Source organism: Chiroxiphia lanceolata, chromosome 1 (genome assembly GCF_009829145.1).
Source record: "Chiroxiphia lanceolata isolate bChiLan1 chromosome 1, bChiLan1.pri, whole genome shotgun sequence".
NCBI classification, from domain to species: Eukaryota; Metazoa; Chordata; class Aves; order Passeriformes; family Pipridae; genus Chiroxiphia; species Chiroxiphia lanceolata.
This window is the reverse complement of record NC_045637.1, coordinates 119533803-119551320: the sequence shown is the minus strand read 5'-3', so window position 1 is coordinate 119551320 and position 17518 is coordinate 119533803. Positions and strand designations below refer to the sequence as shown.

At 35.3% G+C, this 17518-nt stretch overlaps 1 protein-coding gene across 1 annotated transcript in view; it reads left to right on the top strand.

Moving 5' to 3' along the window:
• PLCL2 (phospholipase C like 2) overlaps positions 1-17518 on the top strand; it is a 99194-nt gene that overhangs the window by 66216 nt on the left and 15460 nt on the right. The window contains 1 exon segment of the mRNA XM_032685566.1: positions 7952-8027. Coding sequence (XP_032541457.1) covers positions 7952-8027 — 76 coding nt within the window.

Below are 17518 nucleotides of genomic sequence, written 5' to 3'. Positions count from 1 at the left end.
TAACATTACTTACTAATTTTTACACACAGATGATAGATTTTTCTTCTTATACAGATACAAGATACTTTTCTTTCATATATATGTGCTTCTTTATTGTCCACTTTTTGTATAGTTGTTCATTCTGTCAACTTTATCTTAAAAAATTACAAAAATAATTTTGATACAACAACCAGAGTATCAGGAAAGTGAAGAGAAATTACTACTGGATTGGGTACATAGTTTAGAAGATTATTCAACCTAGTCTTTCTCATATACTTTACTCAAGAGGAATTAAGAAAGAATAGAAGACTTTTTAATGGATAACTTGTGGACTGTTTTTTCCTTTGAAAAGTTTTCTTGAACTGTGGGAAATCTAATTCATTTTGGGATACTGCAGAATTAAGAACAGATTATGTCGTATTTTTTCTTGGGCCTACAAGAATTAGTTCTGGTAAGGGAATTTCATCCCTTATGCTCCTGTACTGTATTATGGCATAATCTCAGCATGCTTCTTTCTGAAGACAAAAAACCCTTTTCCATGTATGTGTTTCCTAGAATGTAAAACATTGCAAAAAGAGGTGAGAGGGGAAAGGAAGGGTGAGAAAGTTAAGCCATGAGTCTATTCCTGTGTTTTTCCTACTTATGGAGATATACTGCCACTGTCAGTTAGGTACAGCATTACATTTATATCGTAATATGCCAGTGAGTTCAGGAAGCATAATGGAAATTTAATCTGCGTTTTTCTTGTAAGAGGACAGTGGTTTAAAGTCTAAAGAGAAACATAATGCTTAATTATATCATAATATATGTTAAGATTGAGGGAGGTGATCCTTCTGCCCTGTTCAACACTGGTGAGCTCACATCTGCAGTGCTGTGTCCAGTGCCGAGTTCCCCAGTACAATGGAAACATGGACATGCACAGAAGAGTCAAACAAAGGGTCACTAAGGTGATGGAGCATCTCTTCTAGGCTGGAAGAGCTGGGACTGTTCAATCTGGAGAAGAGAAGGCTGAGGTGGATCTCATCAGTGTGTATAAATGCCTGAAGAGGGGTTGCTGAGAGGGCAGAGACAGGCTATTTTCAGTGGTGCCCAGTGACAGGAGAAGAGGCATGAAGTTAAAACCAGCACGCTCTGTGAGAACATCAGGAAACACTTTTTGACTGTAAGAGTGGCTGAGCATGGGAACAAGTTGCCCAGAGAGGTTGTGGAGATACTCAAGAGCCTTTTGGACATGGTCCTGAGCAGCCAGCCATGCTAGGTTGCCCTGCATGAGATGGGGGGTTTGGACCAGATGACCTCTTGAAGTCTCTTCTAACCTCAATGACTCTGTTTCTTTGCTAAATTTATTTCCTTGCTTAGTTGAAGAAATAATTTCTGATTTAGACAATATATTTGCTAAAAACCTTACCGCTTTGAAGGAAATTTAGTTTGATGTGAAGAGTACTCCGTGTGTACAGAAGAAGTAGTAATTTCTTACCTTGGCGCTTTGGACTGTACTTGGATAGTAGAAAGATCAGTTGTTTATAGAGCAGCTTTTAATTTTTTGTGCAAATCTATAGCTGATTTTTATCTATAATGAAGTTATTATTGATTGTTTTCTTGAGCCAGAAAGCTCAGTTCTTTTGACTGGTGATGTCAACTTAACTATTGTCAACTAAATCTTTATTTGGATTATATGTCAACTAAAATCCTTATTTATGTCAACTTATTATATGTCAACTAAAATCCTTATTTACACAGAATAATTGAGGTTGGAAGGCACCTCTGGAGATCATCTAATTCAACCCCCTTGCTCAAAGAAGGATCTGATAGACCAGGTTGCCCAAGACCATGTTGAGTTGGCTGTTGAATATCACTGAGGACGGAGACTCCACAGTCTCTCTGGGAAGCTTCTTCCAGTGTTTCACCACCCAGAATTCCTCCTGAGCCTTCTCTGCTCCAGGCTGAACAGTCCCAGCCCTCTCAACTTCTCCTCATATAAATGCTCCAGTTCTTTAACTCTTTTTGTGGCATTGTGCTGGACAGTAAGTCCGTATCTTTATTGTACTGGAAAGCCACAGATTGGAATGAATGGTTCCAGATGTGGCCTCACAAGAGGGAGACTGGGAGAAGTCAGCATGGGTTTACAAAGGGGAATTCAGGCTTAGCTAACCGCTAGCATTCTTCAATGAGGTGGCTGGTTTGGCGGAGGAGAGGAAAGCAGTGAATGTTTTTTACTTATTAGAAGTCCACTTCTCTTGTTTATGGTGGTCCTGGTTAAAAGTTGGATGTTTCAGAATGCTTTCTGTGTGCTGTCCACACTGTTGGAACAATTGGAGTTATGAGGTTTAATATGAGTTTACAATCTGATTTTACAGTAGTTTCTTATTTGCTATAACACCATTCTTCTCCAGCGGAAAATAAAAGGCAGCACATGTAGTTTAAAACAACTCTTTATGCAGCTGCAGAGCAAGCTGACCATGGCAGTTGTCACTGAAAGGACTAAGAATAGTTCTTTGACTTGTTCCAGTACCACAGCAAAGATGCCTTCTGGTGCATTGACATTGAATACTGGACTGCTTGGATACAGTTTATACATATATTCAATTGTATGTTGGATTGAACTGACCATATTTTGTTTGAGTTTCCAGTACTTATAATGGTTCTTCAGGTCAAAGTGTTTATATGCTGTCCCCACCAGAATTCCTTTCCTTGCTGTTATTACTTGGGGCAATAGTAGACAACTCTGTGCCACACATACTTTTGAAGTGGTGCAGATACTATTAGCAGCTTATGTATTAGCAGTTTGGGATGCCCTATGTTTGATTTCCTTTTTTTGAGAAGTGCTATTTGCTGTTGGTACCGTTTGTATTATCCTGGACTTAATGAAATGTCTGGACAATGCAAATTACATTTTTCTTACTACTTTTAAGAGCTCCATTTTGGCCTCTGAATACTAAACTGTTTTCAGAAATGTTGTAGTTTGTGGTTTCAGAAATCTAATATGCAGAGATTTGGGTGAAAGTAGAACGTGAACGCCATTTTAATGAAGATTTGGTTTATACCTACTGTAAGTATAGTTTCAGTTTTGCTCTTGGAATGTGGGCCTAACAGTATTGGCAACACATATTCACAGATTTCGAGACGTAAATGTGTGGTGTGCTTTACTTGCTAAAAATAACATTCATCCTTGGTGTTGCAATTCTGTCAGTTGAAGGTATTTTCTCTCTCTGAGTTTCATCAGCCAGACAGTTTATCATTGGATGGTTTTTCCATTTTAAAATGCAGCTGATGTCTCTGTTGGTGTGCTATCAACTAGTTCCACATGTAGAGGAATGAATATATCCTCAGAGTTTTGGAAGATTTCTTTCTCAAGCTCTGTAGTCTTTGTTAAATATAGTATTCAAAATATTTAGTGTTAAGTTCAGTCTACATATTTTCCCTGAGTTGAAGGCATAAACAGGATGGTTTATATTCTACCAGAAGACTTGTCTTTGTGAACCTAGTAGAAATTGATCTTCATTGTTCAAATTTAGCTCAAATTGAATGAATGGTCTCAAATATATGCATGTATACATATGTGTGAGCACTTACATACATGCACAGATCTACACAGTGTTAGTTCATAGCATTTATCTCTTCTGTAAAACAGTAAAACAGACTTAAACTTTGAAACATAAAAAAATTATTCTAAGGGTAGTCTAGACATGTATCTATTTTTAATTTTCTGTAACTGTCTTAATGACAGAGTTCTGTTTTGCTGAGAAGGGGGATATATTTTTTTCAGTATATGACTTTTTAATTTGATTTTTGAAGACAATGTCATGTAAGTGGTGAATGGTACTGGTAACAGTACAGTTACATCGGTCTGAAGCAAAAATTGTGATTTCTAACCATCATCTTTTTAAGACAGGAACACTATATACTAATATAGATCTCCAGTCCTCACTGAGAGCTCTGGACTAATCATTTAGTGTTTATTTCTAAAGTCTCTTAATAATAATTTATTTGTTTTTTACAACTTTCTTGACATTTATCTTTTTGTTAGAACTTATGGCAGTTTTTCTGATAACTAGGTAAAATGCTTGCATGATTTAACAAATAGAGTTTGAAGAATAGATCAAACTGTCAGCCTGGCCTCCGAAAAAATGTGGTGACTTCAAGTCTCATAAACCATTCTGCATTTCCCATTTTCCATTGACCAGGAAAAAAAAAAGGACATAGTCTGGTACATAATGGGTACCAGGCAAGTTCTGTGATCATACCAAGATTGGGGTGTGGTGGTGAGGTGGGAATTGAAGGGAGAATTGAAGCAATTCCAGAAGGTGTTACAAATTCTGTATTTCAAATATATTTTTGGATATTTTGAATCTTTACTTCCAGAAAAAAGCAATGTAGGTTAGAAATGGAAATTAGTATTGCAAAAGACTTGCTAGAAAGTATAGCTTACTAAACTTCATATAATATCTGTTCTTTTCTTAGAACAGGCATGGGTAGTTTGCAATACATTTTTAATGGTCAGTTGGTAACTGCTTGTTCCCTATTACGTTTGTTTGCATTTCTCTTTATGGTTTTGTCACTGATAATATTCTTAAAGTTGACTGTGTTTAGCAAATACCTGGTTATTGACTGGCTTGGTCAATATAGACTAGTGTAGTATATAGCAGGTTCTACCTTGTCTTTCCCCTCAATTTCCACAACTCATTTGCCTTGAGAATTCCATGCTTAGTTTGCTGCAGACATACTGTTTTGCACACTGAAGCTGCTGCTTACTCATCATTTTCTATTTCGCTTTTATATCAAGCATACATATACCTACCAGTATCATTTGGATTAGGCTAATTTTCTGTTTAAATATAGCCATTTATACTCAGTTGTTCCATATGCTGTGTCTCACGAAAGTCTTTCAGTCTCTCTTAATATCTACAGAGTGTTTTCGTGATGTCATAATTTTGGCCTGAACACCAGAAAGGATTTGTATGTTCAAACATTCCATAAGAATAATTTAACAAATAGCTGAATGCATACTAAAAGGTGACTGCCTGGTGAAGAGCAATGTAAGAATAAAATTATAATGAACTAATACTATTACTTTATTAATCAAGCACGACTAGAAGGTGCATCTGTTCATGCACACAGCATATTGTTCCATTATTTTCTTAGTGAAGGACATAAGAAAATTGGGGTGTTCCATAATATTGATCAAATGGTAGTGGCAGGCAGCCCCTGAATTGACTGCTAGCTCAGTCAATTTTGCTCTGCAGTGCTGCTAATCTTAAATACAGCTTTGTATGTATTTTAGAGACCTGAGATAAAGAAAGTAACTGTTACTGATCCTGGTAATATAAAAATGGATATTAGAATAATTTGCCACATAAATGCAGTGACATTTTTCTTCCAAAGTTGAAAAGTGGGCATTGCTTTTGATCTGAGAGTATTTAGCAGCTTTCCGTACAGAAACTGTGAAATATGAAATGGGCATGTTACTATAAATCATTCTTCAATGTTAGCCTTGCTGTGATGAAAGAACACTAATACAGCGATTAGTTTCATTTCCTTTCATCTGCAGAACTAGTGCAACTTTCTTGCTTTGTCAATACAGAAAGTAAACAAAAAGCAGTAATGTAAGCATTTTTATTCATTTTAGAATTCTCTTATTTCTGAAAATCAGGGCAGTGTCTCAGAGTAAGTTTTCTAATCAGCTGAAACTTGTTCTCCACTGCTTCTGAATTATCTGATGTACATGTAGAGTGTATTGTATGAAGGAAGCAGAGCAGATAGATGTGTTCTGTGTCTGGAATAGCACCTAACTGAGATGACTTAGAAATTACATTATTATATGTATGGGGTCAGGAAAAAACAGGGATGTTGCAATATTTCTTACAGTTCCTACAGAACAAATACTTGAACAGGCAGCACTATTGGTCTCTCTTTTTTATGAACTCCAGTCAAAAGGGTGCTCGGGTTAAAGGACTCTAGTCCTTATTATCATCTGTTAGCATCCTGAGAAAACCAAGAGCCATATGTGCTCTGCATTTCATTTTTCAAGGGGATTTTCAATGCAGCAAAAAATTGCTTTACAGCTTCCTTTCAGCTAGTTAGCAAAATAATGTCAGTTACTGGAAGCATATTTGTGATTGACATCAGCTGTGTTTTAGTTCTCTTGATTTAAGTTCATTGCAGAAGCAGATGTGGTACATGACATACATATTGAAACAGGTAAAATCCTTGCCTTTCAAGCAAATTTATAGTGACCTTATTTCAATTTCTGAATACTGTTTTTAAAGACTGAATGGTAATGAAATACAGTGAAATAGGGCTTTCTCCTTGACCAGTCAGAAATAGTTGCAGTGCTCCCTATGTGGGTGAAATATAGTATTCTCTTATTTAAGTTTTCTTCAGTTTGTTACACTTAAATAGTAATCAGCATAATTCTATTTATAGGTAGTTTTTGCTTGAGTGAACATTGATATTTATATTAAAAGAACAATCCAGTTAAAAATGGGTAAGATAAAGTTTTTCACTTGCAGCTTAGCAACCTGATCAAATTATTCTTACTTCACTTATTATAATTTACATTTATTTAAAAAAAAACCAAACTCCATCAACTGACAAACTATAAATCAGGCTAAATAGATACTTTGAATTTAAATACAAATTAATCAGGATGTGAAGATGAAATTAAATTATCCAGTATGATGACCTCCACATACTCCAAAGTTGCTTATTTACATGCTTTTTATATTTAGAATAAACCAAAAATTTCAGGGTTTGCATCATTTTCTTTATTGGTTTAAACTGAAATAATAGAAACAGAACTAGAATTATTTTTAAATGCTTTGTCATTCGTTAAAACCAGATTTTTGTGTAGCCGACAATTATAGAAGTCTGTAGAGTAGTTTGTCTGTGCAGGTGTTTTTCCTCCTCACTTGCTTGCACACTTGTCATGATCAAAAATCTGAGGCTTACTTGCCTGCTTCTCAGAACTGATTTATGCCTCACTTAGAGGAATGTTCAGACAAACAGCCTCAATGTCATTCAGCTGGAGGAGGGTCCTTCTAATATGTGTGAGGAAGGACTGCCATAATAATAGTCCACGACCCTTACAGCAATTTTGCTCTGAGGAAGTGTGTTACAGAACTTTGGGGGGTTTTTTTTCCCTATAACATGGAATGTTCCTGCTCATAACAGCAAATTGTGGTCTCCTAAGAAAAGTAAGTTCCACATGAACACCCACATAAGTAACATGTCAAATTTTAGTCGTTGTTTTAGTGGTGAGAAAATTGTCTGCTTGAGTAGATACCAGGGGTGTCAGTGGGTAAGGTGCAGCAAAGTTGTTGCTTTTCAATATATACCCTAGGGCTGAAAAGTCTGCACAGTTCCATCCTAATTACTGTGCCTTCAGCTGAGCTTCCCTGATAGGATTTTTGTTTAGAAAGATCAAGTAAAGGAATAATTTATTTTTCTTATCGTCCGGTACCAGCCTCAGATGATTTGTTTTCCTCCATAGAGTGTTGTCTCATACATATGTACAGGTCAAGCCACAAAAAGGGAAAATGTGGAAAATCTGGAAAAGCAGTGGAATGATCCCTAGGAAAAAGCAAGCAGTGGGTGGTGAGTGGTCATCATCCTGAATGTTGGAGTGAAGAAGAGGAAACTTGCATCCGGGTTATCTCACCCAAGCCACCAAAAGTGAATTACCTGGTTGTATCATTTCCACTTGCTTTGATAGACAATGAATTATGGGGTAGATGTTTTGCTTCAGTGTTCACAGATCCCAGCCCAAAATCATCATATGTTTTATGTTTTCATGCTACATTTAGGATACTTCTCTACCTTGTCATGACCATGAAAATGAGTGTATTCATTATGTTAATGGTAAATATACTATTGATTTGAGTTTGATTTTAAGCATCTTTTACAGATTAAAAATTTTCAGTAAAAATTTAATTTTACTGATGTTCCTGTATATTTTAATTTATTTTCTCTGCAGATGATTCACACCATCAGAACTCTAGTTGAAAATACAGATAGCTTATATGAGAGGATAGTACAGTGTCAGAAAGCGGGTAAGTACAAGCTGCTTTTTAAAAATATTCAGAACTTACTGCATTTTTCTTTATTTCCCAAACCTTTTAATTGAGTTTATTTATTCAACTGTAGCAAAAAAAACCCAAACCCACCAAAACTCAACAATCAAACAACAACAAAAAAAACACTCAAAAAAAAGAGATTGTTGTAATTTAGGCATATACAGTAAGAGTGAAAAGGACATTTCAAACCATAGAAATCAAGGATCCATAGAATTACAGCTTGACTTTGGAAATCATGAGCATTTCATATATGGACAGTAGCTTGTCAATATAGTCATTTCCACAAATGCAAATGTGGGATTACAGGTAAGAGAGCGATCTATCTAATGGGAGTTATTTATCTAAAATACTGTGGTGGCTTTGGCTGAGATAGAGTTAATTTTGTACCTAGTACCTGGTATGGGGCTTAGTTTTGGATTCGTGCTTAAAACAGGGCTGATAATATTGAGATGTTTTTGTTATTGCTGAGCAGTGCTTACAAAGAATGAATTCCCTGTTTTGCTTTGCTTGCGTGTGTAGCTTTGCTTTACCGGTTAAACTGTCTTTATCTCAAGTCATGAGTTTTCTCACTTTGACTCTTCCAATTCTCTCCCCCATCCCACCCAGTGGGAGTAAGCAAGTGTGTGGCACTTAATTGCTGACTGAGGTTAAACTGCAACAATATCAAACACAAAATATGAGATGCTGTCATAAAACTGTTGTCTGGTAGACTTGTGTGCTTCTTGAATCATCTCCCATTTATGTGGTGATGGTGTGCCATATTTTTTTAGCATCACCAGTATCTCAAGCAGTTTAGATCCTTGGTTAGAGGTAAGCCAAAAGGTAATTGCCCATTTTTCGTATTTTAGAATTGCTGCTCTTCAGAAAAGATTGCTTTCTCCTAGCTTGTATGGATTCCAGTAAAATTCCATATGTCTGATTTTCTTGCGTCTTACCACGTTATTTTACATGAAGGACAACTGGGTCCAAGAATCCTTTGTTTATGAATGCTAAAGTCGTAAAGCCCATGCTAAATAGTGGAGATTTTGATCTCATTTAAATGAGAACCCTCCAGCATGGTACATAAGCCTAAGTATGGATTATGTAATAGATCCTGCTATTTAGGGCAGCTTTAGCCCTGCAGGGTCAAGGCATTTTTTAAGATGAATGAGCTGAACTAGATTACCTTTTAATATCAATGGTTTTTGAAGGGTGTCTTATGACTGATTGATCTCATGATTTCAGTAGATGCTGCTCTATTTAATTACAAATAAAAGATTATACATTTTCCTGTGTAGTTTCTTGATAAGGAAAAAGCAAAATCATGCCCTTGTTTGGGCTTTTTCGTTCTATGGCTCAAAGAGTCAAAAAGTTGCTAAAATAAGAAGAAATACAGAAGCTGCCAATAAGCAGTAAATTTTTGTTGTCATGGATGGGCTTATATGAGAGTTTGTTGAATAGGCAAAGTAGACTCACTCTATTAAACTGTTTTCTGACATTAAGTTTAATAATAAAACTTTTGACCTTATAAAATTCAGAACTAATTTTAAAATAAATGCACTATTATTTTTTTGTTAGGTTGATGGCCTGTTGAATGAGCAAAAATACAATTATTGAGATGGTTATTTTCAGAATTAATTCAGAATTAATGTTCTCTTAAGAGCATTAACTGTAAACATTTCTCCTTATTTTGATTCTTTAAACCATATAAAAAAATTACCTATTTTCTTCATATCAGCACATTAATTTCAACTCAACACATTAAGTTCTTAATTAGTTATTGAAAGCATTTTAGATACATAAGTAATGAAAAAAATAAACAAATAATAGCATAATAGTGGTTTGGTTCCCACTGTACTTTTCTTCTTCACAGAACTAAGAAAAAAATTCACATAACTTCAAGATGACTACAGTGCCATTTATTTTGTTGCTATTAAGCCAGTTAAAGATCCTGCAAGAAAATATAACCTAGGTGCTAAAGGGAGTTTGAAGACAATCCAGTTCATTCCCTTAATCTCTTAAAACCCAAAAATGCTCCTGTATCTTTGCTAGAGTAAAGAATTGGAATGTCTGGGTCACCTTACCCCTTCATAGCCTCCTTTGTACCCAACTCACATCAATCTTCAACTCCTCTTTTGAATCTTCCATTGCGGTCTTTTACTTTATAATTCAAATACTGCCTGTGCTCATCACTGGTTAAAAGAGAACCACAGTTTAGGAATCAATTTTCATGTTTAGCAGTGGAAACTCGAAAGGACATGTGATATTCCAAGTACTCATTAAATGATGGGAGGCAAATAATGAGCAAACACAGTTTGCTGGTAGCAATTATTGAATGTAATCAAATGTAGATATGACTGTGAAACAGTACAGGAAGATCTTTGAACAACCTGGTCTATTGGAAGGTGTTCCTGCCCATGGCAGAGGGTTTGGATCTAGATGATCCTTCCAACCCCAAGCCATTCTATGATTCTATAATTTTGTGAAATATAACATCAGTAAGGGTAAATTAATGAGTTAGGGGAAAAGGTTGCCTTGACAATACCTGCAGGGAATGGTCTCTGAGTTTTCTGTTTTAATTCAGAAAATGAAGTTATGGTATCCAGTTCTAGCAATGTCAGTTTATGGCTAAAGTGATGCATAAATATGCATTTCAGCATATGTGGGCTGGTAATTCAGATTCATTAAAAACATACATATTTTTTTCCATGTGGTTTTAGAGGCATAACCATCCCTAGTCATCTGTGCTGCCAGAACTCTTGTTCAGATTCTTATTTTCTGGGATCTTGGCTACACTATCCTTTTTCTACATTTGACCATTACAGTTTTGCTTTATGCACGTCATTTTCCTGGCTGTTGTTTTGATGATGTCTGTCCCTAGATGAATTTTGATATTTTTTTCTCATTGTGCGTCAAGACTGAGCTGCTTTTGCTTCTCTCGTGTTTGCTCATTTGGTAGCAAGAGTTTCCACTGCCTGATAGAATTGTCAGCCATCATCATGCTTTCTATCATGTTGTCCCACGGGCTCACTGTAAACATCCACCAGGCTACTTCCTTTGAATTTGTTTTTAAAATTATCCCACAAATATAGCTAGATTGACACATGTCCTCCTACCACCTTAACCAAAATAGTTTTCATTGCTGCCGTGTACTCCCTACTCTTTCTTTATCCATCTGTTCCCTTTCTTCCTCATACTTTGATTCTGAGTTATTGGAGCAGGGACTGTCTTATTTATCCCATCTGTACAGTGACTGACTTTAATGATGCAAGTAGTGAAAGACCTAAAATGAGTACATTTTCTAATATGTACTCAAAGCAGTCCTTCAGCATTGTCAGAAACAGGATACAGTTTCAAGAAGGGAAATATTTAGCCATTCTGGATGCTGTTGAAGATAAACACAGTACACATTATTTGTTGGGAAAAGTTACATCTGGGCTGCATGCAGAAAAATATTAGGATGATGACCATACCAAAATACTGCAAATACTTCTGGTAGTTGAAAATTAAAGGAATAAAATCAATTTTGTTCAAGTAGCTGTAACTCTTATTTCCCCACCGTTACTGCTTAAGCTTTGCAGCAAAATGACACTTATGGAGCTCTTGAGCTGTTTCTTTTACTATTTGTTCCTGTTACTTGCTTTCTAAATTGGGTTTTGACTCAGGGTCCATCAAAACAAAGTATGTAAGAAAAAATAAGAGTCTGTGTCATAACAGATTACATAATCCCTCAAAAGAAATCAATATAATTAAATATTGAGGAGCACTTTTGACTGGGTATATAGGCATGCAATTGAGTTTTTATTTAAACTGTGAAAGGCAATGACTAGGTTCCCAGTATTTCTGCTGTTATACCTAGCTCGAAAGAGAATTTGCAGTGTTTATGGTCTCAGTACTGTGGAGTTTACACAAATTCAGCAGAACTTGTTAATCCACGTCTTGCCTCTCATCAGCAAGTCTTGGCTTTTGATTAGAAGCCACTGCATTTAAACTATCATTTCATTAATAGGGAGTGAAGGAATGCTGCTTTATCTGTTATCATTGGGCTTCATGACTGAGAATATTTAATTTGTTTGACTGCATCAGTAGGATGTGCTGATCGTCAAGTTACATCTTAGAATTGGATCCATTACTATATTTTTCATGAGGTTCACTGTCAAAAGTAAGACATCTACAATATTTACCACCGTCACGTAAACTCCAACATCACCTGCTATAACTAAAACGGCACTTTGAGGCTCCTCTCAGCCAGCCTGCATACTTCTGAAATACCTGCTCTTCCTCATTTTCTCCATGTCTCCATTTTTTCTAAGCCAGTTATCAAATTGTCTTAGCTCCTTTTTCCATATTTGTCATAACATCATTTTCAGTGTTTATTAGCACAATAGGCTTTCTGTGATAGCTAAGGAAATAAAGGGCATGTTCAAGGCAGTCCTTCATTTATGTCTCTTAACTTTCTTTCTGTATTCAGTCATCATTTTTTTCTTTCCTTTTTGCTCTGTCTGCTCCATTTTTTCTGTATTTTTTCTTTCTGTTTGTCCATCCTCCTCAAACAACTCCACTAAGCCCCTTCAGGTACAGCTCCACAGCAGCTTAGGTTATACTGAGATATATATACAGATATGCACACACACACACACACAGACACATACACACACATATAATCTCTCTGGCTCTGTAATCCTCTGTTCCTCTCCTGTGCCTTGAATATTCTTGAAACCACATTCTGCTGGGTAAGGGGGACATGAAGAATTGCACTTAGATCAGCTTTGGTAGTGTTAGTGAATAGATGATCAGTCATTTTTCTTTATGCTCAGATCTTTTTCACTATGGTTATTCACACCAGACATACACCATGTTTTTCCTGTATTGCTCCTCATACATAGCTCACTGTAATGCCTTGGATGGTATTGGTTTTTTGGGGAACCTGATATATATTGCACATGGGTGGATGATTCCTAGGAGACATCTCCCATACTTCTTAATGATCTCACTCACTGCTACTAGGGCAAATAACTTACTAACACTTTTGCATTACTCTCTTGATTTTGCCCCTTTGTATGTCTTTTTCTCCCCTACTGTTACTGTAATTCTAGCCCAGGAAAAGATCAGATCATATTAAGGATGGCTATCTAGATTTGCACATTCAACTTTCAGCAACTTCCGTGAGCAAAAATTATTGGAAATTGTGGTTGTGTACTCAAAATCAGATTAACGTTGTAGGAGGCTAAAGTAAAATTCTTTATTTTAAATAGCCATTCCCAGTACAGAAATATTTACAAAATTGATCTGTTATATTAGCTTATATTTTTTAGCAATTGCCTTGTACCTGCAAAAATGATTAAGGAGACAAGATTAATTTTATCTCTTAAGATGTAAAGAGGTATACTACAGTGCACAAATACAGCACGCATTTAATGTACCAAGATCTGCTCAAAATCTACATGGTTATCCTAACTACTATCTAATCCAAAATGAGAGGAAAGTATGAGGAGCCCATTTACTCCCCCATGGGTCTTCTGTATCAATATCTGAGAACAAACTAGTACAACAGCTGCTGAGACCAACCAACAGTTCCAACCTATCCATAGATGGGAATTATGAAAAAGGAGAGGTAGTAAAGTGTTACAATCAGCATGGTTGAAAGACAAATTTCGTAACATGCGTTATTAGCTGAAGGGCTGAAAAGTAGCCGGGTTTTCAGATAGACATTCCTCCTCTTTATATTTTAAGCAATAACAACAAATACCAAGTTAAATACAGGTTGGGGAAATGGCTCTGGGTTTAAATTAATTGTGTTAATCAGGCAACTTGAAAGAAAAGGGTGCCAAATTTCTCAGGTGCGAAAGGTACTAGTAAAGAAAGAAGTTAGATTCCTGTGGAAGTGAAAGAGATTCATTACTATTGTCAGTGAAACAACATGGGCTCAGCCAGATCTGAACACTGGAGAAATTATGATGTGCCATAAATCAATGTCTTGATTAAGTCTGCTTTCTAACATGAAATAAAATCAGAAACGTTTCCATAAAATTTCACTGGTCTCTCTTGAGGATCAAGGCTGATAAATAAAAGATGGAAACAGCAGTCTGTAGGAAAAAATCCTCGCCCTTGTACCTCTGTGTTTATGCCCGTTATTGACAGTCTTAGTTCATTCTAATAAATGTGATGGCTTAACTTCACCCACATTTAGAAATACAATCTGTCTTCACAGAAAAATGTCCTTGTGGAATAAAATTTTCTGTATATTGGGGGTGGAATACTATGTGTCAGTTTTCCAGAACAGCTGTTTTAATATGTGAAGATCTGGTTTTCTGTGTTGCTGTTTTGGAAGTACAGAATGTTAGTGTGAGTTTTATGTGTTTTGTCAGTTGATGCTATTTTTGTTTACTTTGTTTTTGAGAGGGTTAATATTATATAGGATTGTCTTGAAAGTGTTCAAGGAAGTGGAGCTGGTTACTTAACTCTTGGAAGTAACAAAGCTGTAATTAAATAGAGGCCAGATATTACAGGTGTCCTCTTTTTATCTTCATACCAGTATAAACTTGGTGCTACAACTACTTTGAATCTCTTCTGACAGTGGTTCATAAAGAAGTTGGTGAACATCTTATGTCCTAAGTTGTTCTCTAGCATTAAAGAAAGTGTCTTATATTGAAAACTGAATTATTGTGATTGAATATGACTGGATGAGTCTGGATTGAAAGACTAAATACTAATTTTGTCCTTGCAGAGAGGATGGTGTTCAGCAGGCTGTGATGCCATTGTCGATTGGGATGTTGGGATAAGAAGTTTATCTCAAATATACAATTTGTCTTTGCCCCTTGTAAAGAATAACAGGGTATCAGGCACCAAAACGTTTTTTAACCACCTAAGTAGGGGCAGTACATAGATGTCTGTGTCTGGGGAACTTTTCCACTTACTACAGAGATAGTGCACATTGTCTAAGAAGTTGAAATAATTAAAAAATACCAAACAACTAATTAAGTTAATATATTCTTTTGTCAAGTATTAATCTAAATATGTTGAATGCAAATAGTTCGTACCTTGACCTTCTTGAAGTTGAAGAACAACACACTTAAAATCCACAAAGAAATTACAATTCTCCAGTTATGACATAAAATATTTTGAGGGACTTCGGTGGAAAGTAGGTGCTTGGAAGTATTTCAATATCTAATCCTTGTTACTGTTAAGATTCAGTTTTTGCAGTTAGTAGTGATTCTTAGATAATACAGAGGTACTCTAAACATTAATTTATTAAGATTCATTCTAATTCTTTGTGTGAAGAGTGTTCTGTAAGAAAAATGTGGGAGAATTTCTAAGTATACTGAGTTTGGTTGCTTCTCTAACATGATTTATTTGATTTTTTGGTCATGTAATCTAGTAGCCAGACTTCTTTCCCAATCACTTTTTATGATAAACTTTGTTTTAAAAGGAAGTTGTTTATGAGGCTGAAATACTTGAGTGTTTAAGGAATATAATCTGAACCAAAAATATTAGAAAAACATATTTAAAAATTAAGCCTTAGCTCTCAAAGATGGGGCCAAGAGTAGCAGTTGTCTAAACAAATTACATATTTATATATGTTTAAGTACTTCACATATAAATATTAATATTTATATGTGGAAAATAATACGGCTTAAATTCTTTTCTAGAATTTTCTTTCCCTATATTACCATTTAACTTACACAGTGTAGAAAGAAATATTTTAATGTGTGAAGCACTTGGATGTTTTTTCTTGTAAAGAACAATCTGTGTATGCACATTATTCACAGAATCTTTATAATTATTTGAGGTGAGTCTACATAGTAATTGACCTGCAAGATGGGGTAACCTGATCAAGAACTGTATGGTATTTTCCTTTCATTTAAAAATATTTAATATTTATTTAATTTTTATTACTTTTCAAAAGAGTAATAATAAGTATTTAATTTGCTTTTAAATTAAGGTGCTCTACCAAGAGTGAAATAAAATATATTTGTCTTGACCGCAATTAAGTGCTTCATACTTGGAGTATTACCAGTGTGTATCTCATATAGATATAGTCAAATTTTGTTTGCTACTCATTTTATATTAGGCCTACTCAGTAACTACATTTGTTGCCAAAGTTTTACTGTTGTGCTATTTCATTGATGAAGTTCTTTATTAAGAGAAAAATCCTATACCAGGAGGAGCCCACCTGCTGTGTAGTCATGTCTCAGCTAGGTTGTAAATCATGCTCTTGGCAAGAAAGCTTTCATCAAAGAAAATAAATGAGCATGTCAAGTAGAGATTTGGCTTTAAAAATACAGTCTAGCAAGTGTTGTGCTGGCTGTTTTGCTAAGAAAAATTAGTTTTCCTTGAAAAACTAGTATCTCGATTCTCAGTTAAAGAAAAGGCGTGAATTTTTTTCTTATAAACTGAGATTTTATGCCAGGGTTTTGTGAGAGTAACTCTTGCAAAAGTGAACAAATCTCAGAGTTCCAACAGCCTGAACTCCTACAGTACACACATGCACTCCAATTTTCCATACTTCAGTTTCTTTTCACATCTTGATTTTAATAAACGTGTAATTATCATCAGAGTGTTCCAACAAAGATACATATATTGTATAGCAAAAAAGCAAAACCATAAATACATGCAGCTCAGTACCTTAAGGCCACTTTCCTTTTTAATATATCTTTCTTAATTACTTAAAAAATACCAGAATCACTTATGTTGCTGTTTATGTCACATTTTAATCAATATCTTAAGTGTAGGACTTTGGAGCTATAGTGAAATCCCAGTAATGGGAGGAATTGCTAACCAGCTTTCAACAGGTGTCATTTCTAGTTAGTAATTAAGGATAGTGAATTTCCTATGAAGTAATTTCATTTTAAGGAAATCAAAAAGCTGTTTTTTCAAGCTAAATACAGTTGAAGATGAGTAACTTTTAGTAGTATCTGCAATGTTGGTTTTGAGATACATCACCAAGTAATACTTTTTATTATGAAGATACAGTATTGGCACTACAACAATAGGCAGCAACAGAAATGCATCTTCTTTATTCCAGCATTTCAAGCATTGGCAAAACAATAACACACATATTATAGGCTTATATGCATGCTGTAAATTATGAAAGATTTTGTGACAAATAAGATATTAAGAATCCGGGACATTAAACAAAGCTGAAGTTATAATCTGGAAGTTATTTTGACAAGTGATTGCTCAGAATTGTTGTCAGCCCGTCAAGACTATGGTATTGGCTTGTATATTTTATTTAGGAAATAAATTTTTGTTATTAAAGTATGTCATAGCAATAAGACACCTTACTTTCTATACTGTCATGTAGTCCTTGTTTAGTTTATAGACATAAATGTTCTATCAGAATATGTTAAGCATAAATTAATGCAGGTTTGAGAATCTGCCATGTAATACTATTTAGAGATGTCATCACGCAGCTGTCTGAGGATATGCAGGACTGGAAAGTCCTGAAGTCTGCTTCCCAGTACAGTTTTTGGAAATTGATCATGTCA